The 21,713-nt window shown below is 40.3% G+C and overlaps 1 protein-coding gene across 1 annotated transcript; it reads right to left on the bottom strand.

Annotated features, from left to right (window-relative positions):
• Nucleotides 1-1,881: 1,881 nt before the first annotated feature.
• Nucleotides 1,882-15,210, bottom strand: LOC119729377. The gene is made up of 6 exons (XM_038201997.1): nucleotides 15,097-15,210; nucleotides 14,765-14,831; nucleotides 8,990-9,034; nucleotides 7,802-7,834; nucleotides 6,098-6,142; nucleotides 1,882-3,451 (listed from the first exon to the last, which is right to left on the bottom strand). The coding sequence occupies exons 2-6, from the start codon at nucleotides 14,829-14,831 to the stop codon at nucleotides 3,294-3,296; spliced, it is 348 nt and encodes a 115-aa protein (XP_038057925.1). The 5' UTR covers nucleotides 15,097-15,210; the 3' UTR covers nucleotides 1,882-3,293.
• Between the last annotated feature and the right edge of the window lie 6,503 nt (nucleotides 15,211-21,713).

Here is a 21,713-nt window from a genome sequence, read left to right as displayed (position 1 = left end):
GGTAGATGGTGCTCCACTCCGGTATATAATGTACAGTGTATTTGCACTTTATGTCCAATAATTGCACTGTTAAACTGCTATTCGTCTCGAACTTGGGGGGGGGGGGGGGGGGGGGGGGGGGTTGTGATCCAATGGCCATAAAATAACCTCTGGGTCAAAGGGGGGGGGGGGGTTCGGAGTTTTATCCCACACCCATCGGGATTTACGCCCATGGGAACAATGCTTTCCAGCTGTCTTTAAAAGACAGAATTGGAAACAATATGCCAGACTTGAACAGCAATTTGAACACACCGCCCTCTGCTGTTTTAGGGTCAGGGCAAAACGGACTTTTAATATATTTTTTTCGGCAAATGAGGGCGCTGTTAAGACGCCATTTTGGAGGTACCGACAGATGTGCTGCAATTGAAAATACTATTTTGCAATTTGTTTTTTTACTTTAAGACTGGAGTGCACTTAAAAGAAAACATGGCATGGTGAAACTTCAGGTTGATGATTTAGGGGCATCCTTAGATTTCAGAGCTTTCCGGGGACAAAATGTGTCCCAGACGCTATATCTTAGCCCTGTAATGCTTCTACCAGGATTCGCCTTCCGTATAGCTGAAACATTACCCTGTTGTGTATCCGCATCCCCGTAAAATATTTGATAGATCCGAAATTATTTTCCCGATCGGCGTGAAATGATTGTGGTGAACGTTGCTAACTCTTGTCTGGGTCAATGTCCACGGTTGCTCTTGCGACCAATGTGAAAAATATTGTAAATCATGAATTTAATTCGGTAATTTTATTGTTTAAAAATATGCATTTTTTTTTGTAAATCAAAACATATTTCTTTTGATCAAACCTATTAATCCACTAAAACACAATCACTTGATCAATTACAATGCATGTTTGGTAACAAATCGTGGCAGTCATCGACGCGGGAAGCTTTTTCTTTTTAAAATTCAAGTTCGCAGTCTTTAAACAAAAATAAACAGCTGTAATATTTCCATTAAAGGGAATGTACAACATTTGCTTTTGCTGCACTTTTTTCAGAAATAAATGGATCTGGAGGATAAGTGTGTTACAGAAAATATTGTTAAACTGACTTGCTTCACGTTTTGGGTTTGAAGATGCTGGAAATCCAAGAAAACTAACCATGTTCTTGTAGTCTGGTTCCCTGACCCCACTTAAGATGAAATGGAGCAACTTGTAGACTTTGGGGAATTGTAAGGCCAAAGAATCTGTCTAGCAGGCCCAAACCCATTCACAGGTGTGTAATCAATTGCAAAGAAAGTGCAGAATAACTAAATATGAACAATTTGGAGCAGTTTTTGAAGAAAAGCCAGTTTTCTCCAACGCTGGTCGGCCGACCAGCGTTGGAAAATAGAAGTTTTCTTGAAAATTTCAGCACGCCAGGAGCCACGATTTTACAGGATGCTTTTTACAGTCATTCCCTAACAATCCAGTAAAATATTTTGTGATAATTTGATCATTTCGTTTTTTGATGTTTGCAAATGTTGTATCTTCCCTTTAATACTTATTTCTAGCCGAGTTCCGTTGGTAAAAAAAAAAATCTAATTTGTGGACACCCCCAAAAAGATTATGCACCAAATTGTATGTACATGTATAGCGTCCTCAAGCGGCAATTTTGAATGCCAACAAAGATAAAGGACACGATGCTTTCACTATTGAAGGGGCTCCGTGAATGTCGATGACAGCGTGTTCGGAGTGTACTATAATGTGATCTTGCTTTATAGGTAAGATGCTCTTTGTTTTACCCCTCAGTCTCCTATTCACACAGCTATTTTAGTCTTTCTCTTATCTACTTTCGTCAACGGGAATCACCAATTAGCTTTACCAACCAATAATAAATGAAAGAACAGATGTGGCTATGTACTCGTCAGTTTCTTCACTTTTGTTTAGCTGTAGCATGAATCGTTTTTATTGGAAAACACAAAAAGGATTGGGGATATTTAAGAATAGCTAAGAAAAGGGAAAGTTAATAATTAACATTACATTTTAAAGTTTAATATGTGGTATCGAACGGCTTTGTACAGAAAGCTTCTTCTATTGCAAAAAGACCAATAACATGTTTGCTTTTATAACGTCACAAAATCACACTGCAACTCCCAAAAAATGTTTTCCTTTTGTTGTTGTTGCGATATTCAAGATTATTTTTGATGCTCAGAAGCACTGACTTGTTGAGAAATAGATCGCGACATTTTAAGGAACACTATGTCTTAATAAACATGATCACAAAACGTTCGTTAACATCAACCGTCACTGATAAGCATTCTTTCTGCAATTATGTTCGTAAAAATCAGGTTGTCTACCCCAACCTCAAAATGATACAGATTTAAGAAAAACAAATTGACATGCCTCGATATAAACGTGAAATTACATAGCTAATCGCGAGTGTTTTCTTGGTCTGATGCTTTGGGTGATCTTACCATACGAATGTCTGTTAACGCCGTAGGCCTATAGGAGCTAGACCAAGATTGCTACTGCACGAAATGGCTGACAGACAGGCAGTATCATGGTCATGGTTTTGTAAATACAGCAAGAGCTCAGCCCGATACACCTCCGTTCAGAAATTGAACCAAAATAAGATAAATTTCAACATGTTCTATCACTCCTCCGTTCGTTGCTGTGCTTGCTTTCACTAACGGATTGTGTTAGGGCCTAAAAGCATGTTACAAGCGTGCAATCTATAATTGTGTGGCAAACTGCTAACAAAATATCAGTGCATGCTAAATTGTGCCTACGTCTCTACTTTATATCATTTCACGAAGTAGTGTCTGCTGTTGCATAATCGTTCTAGCTCACCAATTATTGGCCTGGCGGTGCTTCTATACATGCAAGATAATTACAATTTATTTACACTTTAAATCAGGGTGTTCAGTCACGTTTACTCAACACAAACGCGTTAGTTTTAAAAGCCTCTTGTTTGCCAAATACACATGTATCTTGTTCTTAAGAAGTCACATTGTCAATACTTAAAAAATATCTTCGGGATAGCAACGTTCGATTATTACAAATAATGAGCTCTATAGTTCAGCAAACATGTCAATAAAGTCCATTGTATACTTTTGCCATTCGAGTACGTGTTGCTCTACATCTAAGGGACAACCAAGATGGGCTCTTAAAAATAATTAAGTTAAGAGAAGGGCGGATAAGTTTTAAAGGCCGTATTAAAATAAACGCTCAGCCAACGTCCAAAAAAGGTCGTGTCACACATTGAAACAGGTTGGTTCAATCAATTCTATCGGTCAAAAAGTGTAGCCAGTTCGTTTGTTGTGATTGGTTGGCGACTCTCATTGGCTCATGACGTCATTAGCCGCGTTCTCCATTAGGCAGTTTGTGGCGCACGCGTCCTTTTTGGCTTTGCAGAGCGAATGGCAGTCTTGTCTGTCGACACCGCAGATCATCTCACAGTTTAGCTGTTTCTTGATGCATTCAGCAATGAAGCATTCTGTACGAAACACGTGAAAAGATGGGGAAAAAAGGCATTTAATAAAAAGAATCCGCTTCGGGTTTGATATTGACCTATCGCCGTTTGCGAGCTAGCCACGCCCCTCAGACAACCCTATGGAGTTTTTGTACACTAACTTTTGTTTGGCTCGGATTTTGTGCGTTCCGCGTCCATTTGTATATCATGTAATTGGACAATATTTCACAAGCTGCGTTGACGCGATTACCGTGATAGGTCCAATCGATACACTGAGCCCCGCCCTATGACGTTTTGACCAATCACAACCGTGATTAGTGTCCAACATGGTCCACAAAATGTCCGATACGCGTGCGTTTGCATATGACGCGTCTATAGCCCGTCATTGGTTTCAGGGATTGATAGCCACCTGCGCAGCGGACGATGCCTAATATTGTTCAGTCTGTTGTCATGATATGCTTTGTTCAAGTGCTTGTCACTTCAGTACTCCACTCACGTTGAGGGACAAGAACTACATGTATAATGAATTCATTTTATGCAGAAATTAGTGCTTATAACCTATTCACCAAAAATGCCGAATATTTGCTTTGAATGTAATGATCTCTTAAAGGCATGCCACGGGGAGGGTGATCCATCCCCAAAATGACATAACCCCAATATTCAGTTCACCCTGAGGAGAACGCGCGTTGAGCACGTTGAATGAAAGCTGCTGATGTGCATGTTTGATTGTTCATTTTGTGGGGGGTCGTCACCTCTGCGGCGCGGTCAAGTGCATGCCGCGGCCCGAAAACCTTGCCCCATAAAACACCACAGCGCTCTGGGGACAAGTCACAAGTGGTCCACATAGCTTGTTCCGGTCCATTTAAATGCTCTCCATTCACCCCCGGGTCCACCGACAAGGGAGCAGGGATGTTGTTCTTGGGGACGGGTGGACGTTGCGGGAGCCTGTTATGGTTGCACGGTCAGAGCACAGCCTCGAGTCGGAAGTACCTTACGTCGGTAGGCGATCGCCATACTAATGACACTGCGTCAAATGTACCACTCTCTCTCTCTCGATCGTTACCTATTCTATACAGGTCAAACCCAACTCTTCAATTCTAAAAGCATACCGCGGTATCTGAACGAGGTAAAATAGGAACCGTCGTTTGCGTTTCCATCAGGAAGGACGACTTCAAGGGACAAAATGCTCTGGAAATATTTTCTCTGCCAACTTGTCATGGACTCGGAGTTTACTCAAGAGGAAGTGCGTATTGCTATTTCTACGAAAACCGGTTAGATTGGATTTTGAAAGTTCTGCAACCCCGTTCAGGTCAACACGAATGAAACTAGACATAGAGGCCAAGTACAATGGTTCAACCCAAATTAACAAACTGATAAGTGTCCCTAAAGGCGGGTGGGTTCCTTACTTGCGCTGTGAATTTGCCAAAGTTGAGGCTCGATCAGGCGAAATTTTACAGCGAATTTAAGCTTCACGACGTCAAATGTCCTTCGTATTCCTTATTGGTATGGACTTGATCTGGTCTTAATTATCATTGTCCCCAAAAACTCTAGTTCTTAAGAAATGGGTGACGGGAATTGGTGCTCTATCCCCCATCGCCCTTTGGTTTTGTCTTCGTTCTTTTTTTCTGTGCTGTTTTTTCTGGACAATAGTTCTCAGCTTTTCTTTCAAACGGAACCACACATGAACTTGAAACCTTGGAACAACAATCAGTCCTGATACAGAGATGTGTATACAAGTGTGACGTCATGATGACGTCATTCTCTAAGAAATTACAAGTGTTTTTGTTTAAAAAGTGACCGGTTTGTTTCAGTCATTACTCATGTACAAAATGAAGACTCAGGCTTGGCGTTTGTCTTGACACTATTTCCTTGAACGTTGTTCGAGTTCATGTATGAAAGTCACCGTTAAAATGGCAGAAATGATGAACCTCGAATTAATTTATCAGTTTAAGCATTTTTATCGTTTACCAAAGGCAATATATTTTCTTCGAATTACACGAATGTTTACTTTTTTGTATGTATTGATTGGCATAGAACTTCCGGTTTAAAGACTTCTCAGCACTTGGATAACATCAACAAAATGTTGATGATATTAACGGATTGCATACTAGTACCATTATCTACGCATCAACCAAGTTTCATGACGATAGAACTTTCCATTATATGTGTTTCAAAAAATAAAATCCCCCAAAAAATCGGAACAGAAACAAAAGCTTTCTCTGCAACTTTTTGTTGAAAAGCCAATAAAACACTTTTTGGAAAAACTATGCCAATCAATGTACACAAATAAACGTTTGTGTAATTCGAATACAATTTCCCTTTCACTGCCTTTGGTCAACATATAAAATGCTTAAAGTGATTCATAAATCCGAGATTAATCTGCCGTTTTAACCTATAGGTACAATTTGCGTCAATTTCGGGAAGTACAAAACAAGCACAAGGGCAGTGCATGCTGATTTTAGTGCTGAAATGAACTTGAGTTCAGTTTTTACCTACATGTTTGGATGTACAAATGAGCTGTGAATGGCCTTAAGTGTTGCCTTTACACCTCGCTTTTGAAGTGGACTAGTTCAAAACAACACAGAGTTTTAAATATTGCAGTAGACTTTATTCAGATCCTACTTGCAGTTTTTGTCATCATGCTTAGCTATCAGGTTATTCTATACCTACCGGCTATATCGTCCGCAGCGGAGGCTCTGACGAGAACTGTGTTATCTGTGCAAGGAAAAAGAAAGAAAGAGAAAGACCTCACAATGAATACGAGATGAGATTACACCTCTCCCCTCCTGCCTCCAATACCTTATACCTGAAAATGTAGTCAGAGGCCCAAAGGTAAAACCCAGAGGTCTTGCAAAACCAGCTGTAAAACATTAGGGGCCGTCTCGGTGACAATGGTGTCATTTTGAAAAGCAGGGAAATTGAGACGGGGAGGGGGCGAGGAAACACGGAATCGAACTACGCTTTTTTCCCCACCAGTTTATCAACTGTCTTCGAAATTGAATTTTGCAAGTATACGGTTTTGCAATGAGGCCAAACGCACCCACGTTCGTCTCGTGTAGCGTATCCAAAGATAATTATGAGCTCGGCGCAGCGAGCCACTATTGATTATTACACCGAACGCAAGGCCACTAGTTAGTATGAATTTGATTGGACGCGGTGAACTTTAGAGATTTTTCTGGGAGTCAATTTGCAACGAAATTAGTGGGCGCGAGACTATCAAATGTTGTCATCCAATCATATATTACATAAAAGAGTTTCCATTAAACAGTAACAGATAAGGTATTGGATAATATACCACGGCCAGTTTCTAAATTTTGAATGCTCACGTACGCAATGAATGCACATCAGCAGCCTTGCGAATATTGACTCAGGATGGATAGCGTATTTGAGATCCTGGACTTTCTTTTGATGCCGAGCATTTTTATATAGTAAAAGTTGTTCAACTGCAACGGAATACACCTGTAGCAAGTCGAGGAGCCTAGTTGTAATGAAATCAGGACGGGGACCGGGGACAGCGTCGTGAAAAAACCGGAAATAATTTGGCAATTTTGTCTCGGGTTTCAACCGTGTTTGGTTTCGCAGCGAGTGGTTAGATGATACTAACGCGCTCTATTGCATAAAATATTTAAATCGGGAGACATTCTCTGCATTTCCCCCCGTGCCTCTGAACTCCAAGGCTACTTGTTCTTATAGCTTAAATAGCAAACATTTCAAACACTTTAAGATTATATTAAGTTTTAATAATTCTTTTTTTTTCGAAATGATTTCTAGCTCATTATGTACTTCGCGTTTGACGTTAACTTACGTGTTTCCTGTTTTTTCTTCTTCTGACATTGAATAGTTGATGCAGGACAAAGGCTCTGCCCAAAACAGTTCTGAGCCATTTGCGAAAGGACTCAGACGTGCACTTTGTTTAATTTGCCGAATTGTTACTTCCAATCAAAAGATTTATTTCAAAGTTTTTCCGCTTTAGACAAAGATTACAAAATCTGCGTATACCCATCTCACCAAAAAGTGCAGGGCGCGTAATAATTGACGTCAGCCCAGGATACTGCCCTATCGGCTGTCGGTGTTCGTCACTATAGGAACTCGGCTCCGACCTACGAGATTGTTTTATTGCACTCACGAAATGGACTCACTTCCTGTAGTTATGACCGTTGGCAAAATGTGATACATTAAAATCTTTTGAATCAATCGTTCAGTTTCCTGCATTTTCAAGGCCGAAAACTGCGATGTCCAACGTAGTGCGTTGGCGTTCGGAAACGTTTTACTTTTTGAAAGACACCAGAAACGTTTTTGAAACAATATCACCGATATTACTTCACTGTTTTTCTCTGTAAAGGGTAAATTCTTTGGTTTGGATAATGCACTCACCTTCATTGGCACTTTTCTTGTCCACCCAAAACACTGTGGAAATGAAAAAAAAAGGAGGAGAGAATTTAACTTTTTTTTCATCATATCGGTCAATTTTAGCCTTTATTTTTAAATGTATATTTTACGTTTTCATTACATCTTCATCTAGGCGAAAATGTATCATTCCTTGCCTCTGTGTGAGTTACATGCATGTAATGGTATCGGCAGAACAAAAATGAGTAATGGCGCACAATATACTGGCGATCTCTTGGCACATTATACCGGGACTGATAACTTACAATCTAATAATAAACCCTGAAACTGGGACTCAATGGTTGACTGGAGCAGTTTTCTTAACATAATTAATCTGTCGGTTCTCTAAAGCATTTCGGCTTCCGCTTATATCGACCATGTATTAAACCAAATAATGTTTAATCTCTGTATAATCTTTCAACGACAGAACGCCTTTGAGTATACACTTAGTTAGATTTTGATCAATCAATTATTCGTGCCCTGGAATTTAGCACAATAATGCTGTCGTGTTTTTATAATCACTGATATTCATCGGAATGTCCTGCCGTGACCTTATGTCATTATTAAGCAAGACGTGTAGGGGAAATGATGATGTATGACCTATTTCATTTAACAGGCAATATCTGTGTTGAGTTGCTGTTTTACACTAACGATCGGGAATTTGTATAGAGAGACTGCCGAGGTTCAAGTTACAACGCGGATCGCGCGCGCTCGAGGCACTGTCATATTGCGTTCGGTCCGCGCTATCTACCGAAGATAACTGATGAAGCACTATCACGTAATGTACAATAATGCCGCAAAACAGTGTAGGGTAACTACCAATAAAGCGCGAACTATCAGCAGCAATGAGCTCCCGCACTCTATCAATCTATATTCTCGCCCACTAGCGGCTAATGGGTAGGCCTACACTGCGCATCTCGGATGCAGAAATAAAAAAAGACAGTAACCAGCGGCCAGTTGAAGAGAGTTTTTCATTCCTCCGAAAGGAAGAACTAATGCTTCCTCGTCTTGACACATGCCCGGGGGAGAGAAACCCTGCAAACCAACGACTCTCGGTATTTTTTCTCGTGCGGAGGTAAAGACGGATGTGTACCCACACATGCATAAATCCGTGTTAGTGATTTGCTAAACCCTACAAGGATATTTAATTGAGGTCGGTCTTATGTTGATACTTACATCTTTTCGCTCTGTCTTGCGAACCCTGGAAGGCTAGTGCAGTGGCTGTACAGGAAAGGGAAAAATGAAAGAAAAGAAAATGCGAGCTGGTTTAGATTGTAATGTCGAGAATTCTGAACCAGGGAAAGCATTTCTTTAAAATACTTTCACAGTCAATAAAAAGTCTCACTTTCTAGGTATCTGGTGAGAGCTCAATTAGGCTAAACTTCATGCAATTTTGAATTGACTAATTTAAAATCATCGGGATGGTAAATAAACTGTTTATAATTATGAAGAAGAGGTACATATTTTTGTGTTGCCATGGTAATAAGGGCTTTATCACCTTCTGAATGGAGACGCATGCAATTTTACTTTAAATTTGTCTTATTTATTAAAGCATACACTTATAAGTATATTTCATAGAATCGTATTTGGCGTTGTTATTGTGCGTGTTTTCGTTGTCTGATGTGCGGGTTTTTTTTTGCACCGAATAAATTGGTCACATTTTCCGGCCGATGAGCTTTTCTCTAAACCTAGCCTACATCTTCGGCCTCGACTGCTGGAGATTTCTATGGAGACTCAAGCTCCATATAGGTCACTGATGTTCTTCCAGAACTTCAAACACTATTTTATTGGGAAAAACCTAACATAGTCTGGCACCTGTCAAACGCAACATTGAATGGAAGTGGTATTGACATTTTACATCAAAGGCTGGCCACTCTGTTGGTTCTTATTACCAGGAAAGGTTAGTCAAGAATCTTTTACATTACATAAAAAAAAAGAAAAAAAGAAATATGAACCTCGGAATATTGATCTTCTTTTCATAATTTTTTTTTTCTCGAGAGAATCAATATCATTGATAGGAATTCACCCTCAATGGGACATGCTCGTCAAATCATGAATATTTGTTTCTTAATTTGAAATTGGAATCGACAAACGACAGTTGAAAAGGGACGTGCTTGCGTATGGTTGAGTAATTGTGTAAAATTCTATCATTCCATTCCATCATTCGATCGTGTGCATGCTGTGATTTCCCTGTGATGAGACTTCAAAATGAGCATGCGCGGAGTACAGTTAATAATATTTATGTCAGAAAAATACAGAACTGAAATCGTGTCAATCACAAGTAGCCCTTTGCATCGGAAATAGCCGGGAACGGAAAATGAAAAGGAAAATGCCTTTGAAACTGGATGAATTGTGATGACTGTAAGCAACTCCAATGGCATTTCGATGTTCGAACCAAGATACACTTTTTCATCTTATGATGTAAATCATCCGAAAAAGGTGAAGGATGTTTGTAACGAAGTTCCCCCCTATCTCTCTCTCTCTCTCTCTCTCTCTGCTTGGAAATTGCTCAAAGCAAGAACACCGCTTTCTTATTAGACTGATAGTATTTGCAGTCTGTTAGGGGGCAACTGTACTGCTTTTATCACTTCTGATATTGTTTTTCAGTCAAAATGGCAATGCGCTCTGGGGCAGACAATACATTAGGCATGCCAAAAAAAAAAGGAACTTCATTCTGGCAACAGAAAGAAAGAATAGGCTATTGCCTAAGTGTTCTTGTCCTGACTGCGGAACGGAAACTGTGCATCAGAATTAGCGCATTCGACGGTAATTGACCGCAAGTGTGGAACGCATTTTTGCTCCATTCCAAGTTCGGCAACCGTACGAGTACATACTCAGCGTCTCGCAGCCCTGTGGTTGCCTGCATAATAACCGCAGTAATAGCCGATTCGTGAATTGCTATGCAGTACCGAAGGGTTCAAAACACTTAGGATCCAGTTTTTTTGCGTTTTGAAATGACGTCTGTCATTTGTAACTTGTTTGCTTGGTCGTTACGTACGTTTTTGCACTTTTTGGAGTTCTGCAGTATTGACCCGACGTAAACATGTTGTCCAATGACGACATGCTACATACGTCAAAACCTGCTGATAAAGCCCCAGCCACAATATTAATAATTCACTCTCTGAATAACAACAATAATTCGAATGTCTGTTTCCATTGCTCTATGAACGTATAGACTTTTTTTAATTGTCCACAATATCTTTCTAGTGATGCTCCTGGATCAACAACTTCTCCTATTTTATGTTTACATGCTTTTAAACCCTTCTATACTTGCACGACATCAATTTATAACTTCGCAGAAACACTCTGTAGTCGCAGGAGTCACAATGGATTTTTTTCATTTTAGCTATAGCTGTGGTTTCCCCGCGGGCTACATTGTCACATCTCAGCGATTATGATTACTGGAAACTGCGGCCGTAACATCATCAATACAGCATGGCTAATCGCCACTCGTAATAACACTTCTCGCTCTAATGGCCCGGCTCCCCCCGGCTTACAGGCACTCTCGCCATCTTGCCTCGACGGGGAGAAGCCAGGCAAATTACCGGCATTTTGAACTCGCTGACTTCACGATGAGGTACATTCCAGCATTTCGCAAAACAAAATTGTCTCGTGAGCACGTATACATCTATATAAACGAACCCATGACGCCGGTATACGATCCCTCCACGGAAAAAATGAAAACATCACAGTAGCTCTTTAACAAGATACAAGAATGCAAAATTCTGTACACATTTTTACGTGATCAGTTGGCAATCCAGACGTTGACTGTTCTATGTTCCGACGAACCTATGTTCCGACAACCCGCATATAAGATTGTGTTACGGTTAAGGTTAGGGTTACCCTCTTGAATTCTAAAGAGTGAACATTCAACTAGGGACTAGACGTTTTAGTGTGAAATTTCTTCAATCATAAAGATCGAGGTTTCACTTGAGCTTCGACTGAAGTGGTTCATTTTTCAGACTGTCAATCGAAAATGAGAGTGATTTTTACTCTAAAACGTCTAGTCCCTAATTTCACTCTTTGGAATTGAGAGAGTATATGGTTAGGGTAAGGGTAGGGTTAGGGTTATGAGCAGTCAGAGCATAGGGCTGTCGGAACATAGGTGTGTTGGAACATAGACGTGTAACAATACAGAAAGCTGAAGCTGCTCATAAAATTTCCTTAAATCAAACAAAATATAGTCATATTTTTATTTAACAGGAAAATATACTTCTCCCAAAGTCTGGTTAACCTTCACGTATACAACTCTTTGCGAATTTTCTTTCCTTTTAACTAACATCTCGTTCTCAGCAGATATCTCGTTCTCAGCAGATTTATGGAGAAAAATTCGAGATTTTCGAGAGACTGATCGATCACGGCCGAAGTCTAACTGACCTTCCACTTCACTCCGAGCATGCCTTCTAAGAGGCTCAGCGGGATTTCCGATATGTTTCCGCCGTACGCAGCCCGGTAGCGCGGTCGGGAGCCACTCGCTGACTAATGCCGCAGTGGCCGAGCAGCACACATGCAAGGTTTCATGTAACCACTCACTCTTCCTGTCGAATATGTTGACCTTGCTATTTTGTCTGAAGTTTGGCCTTCTGTTCTGAGCGTTCTGATTTGAAACGGCTCTGTTTTCGTCAAGTTGTTCACAAGAATTTGTCCAAGTCAAAGTAGCTAGCCATTGCTTATTATAATTCTAAAATAATTATGAATCTCATTTTGTTTATTTAATTATAACAACCATCATACCCACAACAATAAAAAAAAAAGCCCAAACAAAACCAATCGCAATAACGAAAAGCTATGATGATAAAGGACACCGCAAATAAAAATCGATTCGGATCAAATAAAATCTAACAATGTATCTTCATCTATTTATTATGTGTCAGCTTGTACCATACCCGACTGAGTCGATAACAACAAAAGTCTCAAATTAAGGTAGGCCTAACCTTTTTTCTCTTTCTATGATTTGAATGATTAATATAAATACAATCAATTTGTCTGAGCAGCGCCAATGGCAGGATATCAGTAGGTCCACGCAAGTGCAACATTCCAATTCTTAGGGTCGCGGGTAGCCAGTTCCAGAAAGCTTTGCTATGCTCAGTCGAGCGTAGTCAGTTTTAAATGTAAGTAAAATCCAATGAGCCGGCTTCGCACGTATTTTAACACACAAACTAAATCCCTTGACGTACACGTTTTTACACCAAGTTAAAGTGGGGAAATAGATTTCTAGGTGATATAAGATAGCCTTGCTCGAGAGAATTTTTCATGACTTTTGAACAGATTTTCAACGAGTTCATCTCTGTTCTCATCGACCAGCCTCGGTGTAAACGTACTTTGAACTCACGCCTTCCGGTGCCCGATCTGGAAGTTCCGTGGGCTTTACTTCCGCTTACTACTTTACACAGACAATACGAACAGAGACCCTTGGTACCAGACTTAGCCCCAGGCGTGCCAAAAGCACGATGCGGTACATGTTCCCGAGCAGTGCAACAAGTCTTAGGTATCAGTAGCGATACCTACTATTGAAATCCATCCTGCCTCTTCGAGAGGGTACCACCGTGCGGTGGAAAGCCAATGTAAGCACGGACCTTTCCTGGCAGGAACATGCACGGTGAATGTGTCCGGAACACTTCACCTTCCCGCAAAAAAGAACAGAAAAATGATCATATGACATTCCTGAAGGCCATCTTTGCCCCGGGCGCCATGTACGATATCATGTTTTGAAAGCATCAATTTCTTGCATGAATTAAGACATGTTCGTCTGCGGATTAAATCGGTTGACCTCAAGGTATAAACACGCTAAAACCTCCCGGTTTCTTCGGATTTTTAATACAATTAAAGACGCATGATTTGTGTATGAAACTGCAGCAAAAAAAGGAGTAATTGATAGGAAAAGAACCTGAATAGCTGAAAAAGAGAAAGCTGACTAGTAAACTTGAACCAGGAAAACAGGAGCTAGTGGAAGACAACCTGAAACAATCGAATACTTCAGTACAAAGCATTAAATTAAAAGAAAAACGTGTTTTTTATTTTGAGTTAAATGTTGAAGTTATGTTCCATCCAGGAATCTCCTCTCCTTCGTGCGAGCCTGAGAATGAAGTGACCTCACAGCGCACTGGGACTTAACAAATACACTTTGGATTTACAAAAAGGAAAAACAGTCTAAAAGCATTTTTTTTTCATAATCTCAAATTTTGACATTAGATACTGACGTCATATACGATTCTTCCGTTTTGATCGCTGTTAAAATCATTTTTATCCTCCTTGTCCAGGGGCGCATAAGAAATGTCTTAGCTATCCGACGCAGACTGGAGTAACAATACCCGCCGCCAAAGACTCGATCAATTAGCCTCACATCCATCCAAAAATAAGCCGAATTCCCCGACTAAAAAACAACGTTTGGTCCCGGGGTACGTCATTTCATTCCCCACGGGATTCACCCTTCAATTTAGATATTATATTTCTATATAAGGTTACAATTTTGTAAAAAAAAAATGGAATATAAAATCATACAAATAACTAATGAATTATGATTTTAAAAATGCAATTTTGTATGAGTTTACTTTCTCATGATGGATCGTTTGTGATCCGATTATCAAGCTGAAAGGGTTTCTTTGAATTTCAGTTTGGGAATTTGATGGGAATGATCGTTTCTGCATGAAGAGGCAGAAATAACCTTAACTAAGAACAAACACATGAGAAACACTTTCATGGTTTCTTTTGCATGTGTGGGAATTGCAGTTTAAAACACGCCCGATTATTGTGTTTTTCATCATATGGATATCGGTAGCGGCATTGTCTGTTTTACTTGTGTCCACGAGCAACGGACTTTACCCTAATCCAACACTCGTGTAATAAAAGACGCTATCATTGCAACTCAAAGCGTTTGCTCGAATGCCGTAAACACACAGAATGGTGGAGGGACATATGGTACCTTATACATGTGAATCATGGCTGACTTACCTGACTGTGTGACAATTGCTGCGATAACCAGACACGTTGCCAGGGTAACCGCTGTTGACGAATGCATCTGCCAAATAAGGACAAACAAAAAACGCGATCACATGAGATGGCAAAATTTCATACAACCTTACGTGCGATTTGTTAATGTGGGCGTCACAAAGAGCGCCGCGGATGTTCATATTAAAATAACTATTCCCCATGATCCATTATGAACACTTGTCAATTTTTTCAAATTCAAGAAAGCTTCCAAATGCTCCATTAATTTGAAGTCGGTGCATTAGGCCAACGTCCACTAATGGGAAGGAGGGTATTTATAGGTTTTGTAATCTAACCTTGCAACTGCATCATAACGTACGTCTAATTGTATTATATGCCCGTTGTGAAATGTTTGTCATTGTCACGAATACTGTCATTTATCGCCATTGTCAACTCCGCATGCTGCTAAAGCCTTTCCATTGCAAGAGGCCCACGCGATACACGTACACAACACGCGTCCGGCGAACTTTCATCAATTAGAAAACACGGTCCGACGTCGAGCTAATGCACCCAGGGATTGCCGTGTTATATCCACTCCGCCTCCACTTTCTTGTCCAATATCCCAATGGCCGGCCCTCTATCTCATCGGCTCAGCCTGGCTGGACCAAACGATCCTTCTCTTGAAAGTCACAACCATCAATTTCCAATCTTCATTAGCGTTTGTTAGCGCTCCCTTGAAAAAAAAGTAAGAGGGGGAACTGTGCTGGATGACGGCTGGCTTGGGAGAAGTTAGTGATCTTTATGCAACGCGATCTGACAAGTAGATTGCGAATGCTCCCTGTGCTTAGTGCATGTCACTGGGCAGCTGGCCCAACGAATTACTTCTAAATCACTTTCCCTCGAATGCGCCACTGAGATCAGGAAAAAAAGAACATTCTATCGGAACTAACATGCGGAATGAGGGTTAATCCTGTTTACGACTCACTGGGAGACTAAGTACACCAATTCATTAACTATAGGTGGATGATACGCGCAGTGACCGCAATATTGTCATGGTACTTTGTCCGAAATATCGCGTTGAAGAATGGACTGGATTTCGGCCAGAAGTTGATTTATCTTGAATCTAGTATCTAACAAAGATCTTGATTCAGTATATTTGTTTTCCAATGCCCGGAAATGAATGTAAGTCTTCGGCAAAACTTTTACCATAGTTGTAATTTGTAATGGAACCGGGTCCACAGGTTTCGGAAGAAAGAAAAAACTATCGACTTAAGAGGATTGTTTTGTCTCCAAATCATAACAACTTTAATATTCGAGGCGGTTAGCCGGTTACATGATATCACCCCATCTATGTCCTTGAACTCAAAAGGTGTAATTTGATAACGAGATGAGTTGAAGGGCAGTAAACGAGCAGCTTTTTACCGTGTCGAGTGTTATCGATCTAGGGCTACAAAGATGCCCTCACGACCCATAGTGCATTTTGATACGTGGACGTAAAAGGAAGATTACACACACAAACACTTTAAGGTGAGTAAAGACTCATGTTTTACCAGGATCGGGTTGCAGCGTTGCATTTCAAGCGGCCTATTTCATCCCGTGCTTTGATTTCATGCAACGGGGGGAAATGGGACAAAAGGGGGCTTCGACGTGCATCGTGATGATACTAGTGAAAACAAGGTGTAAGTTCAATAAATATTTCAAGACCTTTGGCGAAACAGTATAAATTTGATATCTGATATATTTTTCTATCTGGTATATATCGGAACTTAAACTACATACAAAACATCCAGAGGGCGTAATGCCGACACTTCATGGAAAAATTAACAAAAAGTCAACGGTGATCAGGCAACACGTGTAGGCAAAGTCAACTGTGTTCATAAAGCAGGATAAACAGCAAACCAGGCCTAGATCATCCAACAAAACTTGAGACGTTCCTTAAATAAAAAAGGGTCATTTAAGACCTTATCTCATCAACAAATTGAGGAGAATCTAGTGTTTTGTTTTTATTTGGGCGGCGTGCCAGCAGTATACAAATGGTCACGTTCCGAGAAAATATCTTAAGAAATAAGGAAAATGAGATATACCGAAACATGTTTTGTACAATAATTTTGAAATACAGTCAAATTAAGTCTTCAGGGGATATTATGAAACTGAACTGCGCATTTGATGTGTTTTTGTTTGCGTTTTGCAAATATCAACCAATATTATATCTATGCTACCGGACAAAAATGGCGCAAGTATAATACAAAAAAAATCAGTATAACTAAGTCGTGTCATGCTGTAAACAGAAAACTGGGTCAAAAGCTGTGTAGCAATGTCATTTGCCAAACATTAATGTGTGAAATTAATGGTTACGTGGATAAAAATTGAAAAACTTTTGCGAAGAATTTGTCTAATAGCGTAGTGCGTATGTTAACCAACATTGGGCAAAATACCTATCCACTTTTGCCCAACAGTTTTCTTTTAGTATAGCCTTATGAATTCATCGTAAATGACTTCACCAAGTGAACTTTCCGTGTTGTGAGTTCCAAATATTTCATTTCAAAAGCGGTATAAGTATGAAAATAACTTCAGCGACTTTCCTTATACATTATATAGTGTTAGATCAACCTACGTAAAGTTTACCTATCTGAGGTAGCGCCTATAAGAAAAACATTCCGACATGAAGATGCATTACCATTGTGAAGCAACATTCACATTAAAAAAAGTAGACTCTTTCAAGTTCTAGCGAGTGACGATACAACATGACGCATTCCGCAGGGGAAACTGTTCACATTTCCCGAGACACCCCCTCATCCCAATGAACATGAATGGTCTGTCGTTTAAGAGCCGTTAACATCGATCGCCCGCATCGATTTCGCACCCAAATTGACGGTATTAAATTTACCGTTCCAGCCTTTTACAAACCACGGTATAATTCAGCATCATTACAATGTGTGTTCACGGGCTAGTATCAAGTTAAAGACACGTATAAAGAAGATAGGTTACTACCCGGGAACGCACCTCTGATTTGCATGAGAATCCTTGCTCAAACTAATGAAAGGGCTAGTCCTAAATACCATGTGAAATTATTCCGCCCGAAATGGTTTCGACCGAAGAAAACAACCATTGAAAGTGGTTTTAAAAAGTGTGCCCGTGGGCGTTAGCAACGGCATCACGTTCAAAGACCTTACATTATTCTGTGCGTTTTCTCTGTTTTCTCAAAATGTACAGTACATAGCCACTGCTTGAGCTAAACTTCAACAGGATAGTTGTTATGCATCCTATATTTTAAGCAATTTTGCTACTTCAAATGATAAAAAATACACGAGGAACAAGTGATTCTGTGTACCTTAATAGTTTCTCAACTATATCGTGCTTGCCTTTGTGTTTCCATCAGCACAGGACTATATTCCTGATAGGCCTATACCATATCACATAGAGTTTTACATGAAACGTAATCAGCTCAGACGATGAAGCTTCATTTGCAGACCATGGGTGTCAATGCGTGATTAAAAGAAAGATTTCATTGTCAAAAAAATGCCTTCAAAATTCCTATATCAATAAAACTGTTAACGCATCAAAATCCTCAGAAGTTAGAAGTAGTTATAACATGTATTTCAATGTTGCCATTTTACATAGAGTGTTACAAGCTCATATAAACAAAAACAAGAAAAAGACAAATACCTAACTAGAAGTGTACAATTTGCATTGATCTTAAATACTGATAAGCAAATTAACGACAATATTTAGGTATAAGGTGAAGCGAATGCTTTTGTATAACCGTAAAAGAACTATTCTTAAAGATAATACGATCATTTGCCTTCTGCGCATTTTTTTGTTTCGTTTAAAGCAAAAAAATCTCAAAATGTTAAGTAGGGTAGGCCTACATAACAAATAAGCCTGTTAAATTTTTAGCTCCGTGGATTCTATACATTTTTAGAAAATCGAGACCACGTATACTATAGGCCTATGCACATATTTGGGAGTCGTAACTGGTTCCGTAACGCACGTAAAACGTGTGCCCGCGGGCAACCTATTTTGAAACCACCGTCAATGTTACAGTTTTCGTTTTTCGAAACGATGGCATTTCAGGCGGATTTATTTCACAGGGATATTTGATACCAGTCCTATCTTCACTTTGAGCAAAGGTTATTGTGTTATTAAATTGGCACGGTATGTAACTTTAACTAACTGATCCTACAGCTTTAAAGTTTACAAGTGCGCATATTCTTCACGCTGTATTGCGCGACGTTATCTTTGACGTTAACGTTTCCACGAGTTTAAACTTTCCAAAGACAAGGGGTGTCCTTCTCAGCTCCAGTCAGAAAGGGTAAGTTATTGCTTTTGGTTTACCGTTTTAGCGATACACAGTTAGCCCAATTTATGTTATGATCCAACTTACTTGTGTTGTGTGTGTGTGTTGATGTTACTTGGTGCTTGAAGCTCTGTGTAGCCGTGCTGGTTGACGATTTGTTCAAAGACGTGTTGGCAGAGATGACACCACAGAATAAGTTTTTAAAAAAATCACCAGTTTCCGTCCGAGCGCGAAGCTGTAATATACCGTTGTTCGAATCCCAAATGTTTGTCGTGCACGGAGAGGGCACGGCTTTATACCCTGCCCACACGCGCGATTGGTGAGCGAACGGTAGCTGCGTACATGCAATGTGCTTAGCCGCCAACGCAAGATGGACCACACACGGTAGATTGCTGTACGTCAGAGAACCACGTGACATGAACTAGTCTGGAAGACAGCAATTCAATATGCCACTATATAGCCATCTTGAACGATTCTACACTGCCACAGCCGTTACAAATACAATTTCTCATTTAGTAAAAAAAATCGATCATTATGAATTAGTATAAATCTTTTAAAGACCATCTTTGGGATTTGAATAATTCAAACTGAAGTACATCTAGCGATTGTGAAATCTTGCGATTGGTGATTCTCTGCACGTGTCTTGGCTGGCGAGCACGCCCGCGATCACCGCGCCGTACCAACCACAATTCACGGGGTGGGCGGCATATACGTCCCGTGGCTCCAGATGCTGGTCCGGGAGGTTTGGAGGGGGACGATGGGCCTTTGGGTGGTTCAGCGGAGCCACTTGAAGCAACGACTGGAGAGGGGCAAGCCCGGGGATAGCAGCGACCGTGGCGAGGGGCTGAGTACCCTCCAGAGGCTGTGTTTGCCGTCTGGAAAAACAGATCTTCCCGGGCGAGTCCGGAGAAGAATACTGATCAGTTTGTTAGACAAAAAGAGAAGAGTTATTCAATTTTTATCTATGGGCCAAAATGGAATATAGTTGCCTACCAAAACACGGTGAATACCCTTTGCTGTTATATCGATAAAACAAAAGGAACCAAATTCGTGAATTTCCACCAACATTAAGCGATAACTTTTTGCAATGTTCAATACTTATCTTATAATGTGTACAATCGTCAAAAAGTACGTCCATTATACAAGATCATGAATTACAAAGCTGCAATGTACACAGACATATTAAATAATACAGAAGGAAACATGTAGGGTAAGGTGAAGCAGTAAATAATTCTGTAGTAGAGGTAATTGCAATAGTTTGAGGTCAGCAAATCAATACATGTAGAATAATCGCGATAGTTGTGGTCAAGTGATCGGTAACATGGCGAAGGTTTTACTGATGTATTAGTAAGATGTCACTTATGGCGTCAGTTCACATGGTTCAAAAATTGGCGCGATTTTCACAATGATTTCTCAACTGGAAGAAAGATGTCATTTCATTACAGTAAGATTTTTCTTCTTGTTTTAGTTCTTTAAATAAACATATTTAGAGTCTTTGAGTAACCCTAATTATAATTCTACCATTCATTCCAACGAAAAAAAACAACCAAACATAGTTATGATCAGGTGGATATAACGGTATTAGGTAGCATCACTTGACTTTGTGGTGTGTTTGATCGTGTATTGGTCACTGTAATTTCATTGGTCTTGATTGGTCACGTACGTGTCTGTAAAGACGAATGTGGCATATTTATATCATTTGTACAATGGGCGCTCCGACATTTTCGTGACCGGGACAATAACCCGCAAATCGTGTCTTTTGGATCTAGTAACGCGATATTTCGAAACAGTAATCAAAATATTATTGTTCACCCATACACTGTAAAAACACCTAGACCTAGTTAGATTTGACTAGAAAACAGTCAAGCTTGCACCCGGTGACTACAGCTAGGCACCCTATGCGAAGTCGAGTGTGCCATGCATCGCATCCCTCGCAACGTCTCACGTCAAAGAAGTCACATAAAATACAAATTTTCCCGTAGTAGAAAACTTCAACGGCAATGTCATTAAACTCTTAGTCATGTCCAACCTTATGACAACTTCCATAACGGGCGTCACAGTGGTTAAAACAGCTCCCAATGATGAGCAGGCATCTGCTTGCGTAGTCTCCCCATCCAGCCTCAGTGGCTCCAGCGCCCCCTCCACGATGCGCCTTGAACGACGGTAAACATTCACCGAGACGTTTCAAGATGACAGTGTACAGGGCAAAGATAATGCCACGCAGATATCCTGATTTTGAGAGTGGTATCGAGAGTTTTCTGAAAAAGCAAAGCCCGAAATCTTTCCATTTTTACGAGCCATTTTTTTTACTGGACTTCATAACAAGTGGCGTAACAACGGGGGGGGGGGGGGGGGGGGGGCACGGGGGATGTTCGTGCTCCTACGGGTGTCCCATTTTAAATCTTCAATTGATCAAAAATACTTATGTGTCATTTGCCTTTAGTGCCCGAGGCCACCGTACAAAATCAGTCAATTTGAAACATTATTTTATCCCGTTAAAAGGTTTGGCCGCCGTTTCTAAAAAAAACATCAATGCACAGGTCGTAAAATTGACATGTCTAACTGTAAGTGTGGTGTAACGATCATCTCCAAACGTCATCAATAAGCGGCTATAAGCTTATTCATTCGTAAAGCGATAACTGTCATAAAAGAACTTAAAGCTTATCTCTAAAGAGC

Source organism: Patiria miniata, unplaced genomic scaffold (genome assembly GCF_015706575.1).
Source record: "Patiria miniata isolate m_02_andy unplaced genomic scaffold, ASM1570657v1 HiC_scaffold_20, whole genome shotgun sequence".
Lineage (NCBI taxonomy): Eukaryota > Metazoa > Echinodermata > Asteroidea > Valvatida > Asterinidae > Patiria > Patiria miniata.
This window is presented reverse-complemented; position numbering and strand designations above follow the sequence as displayed.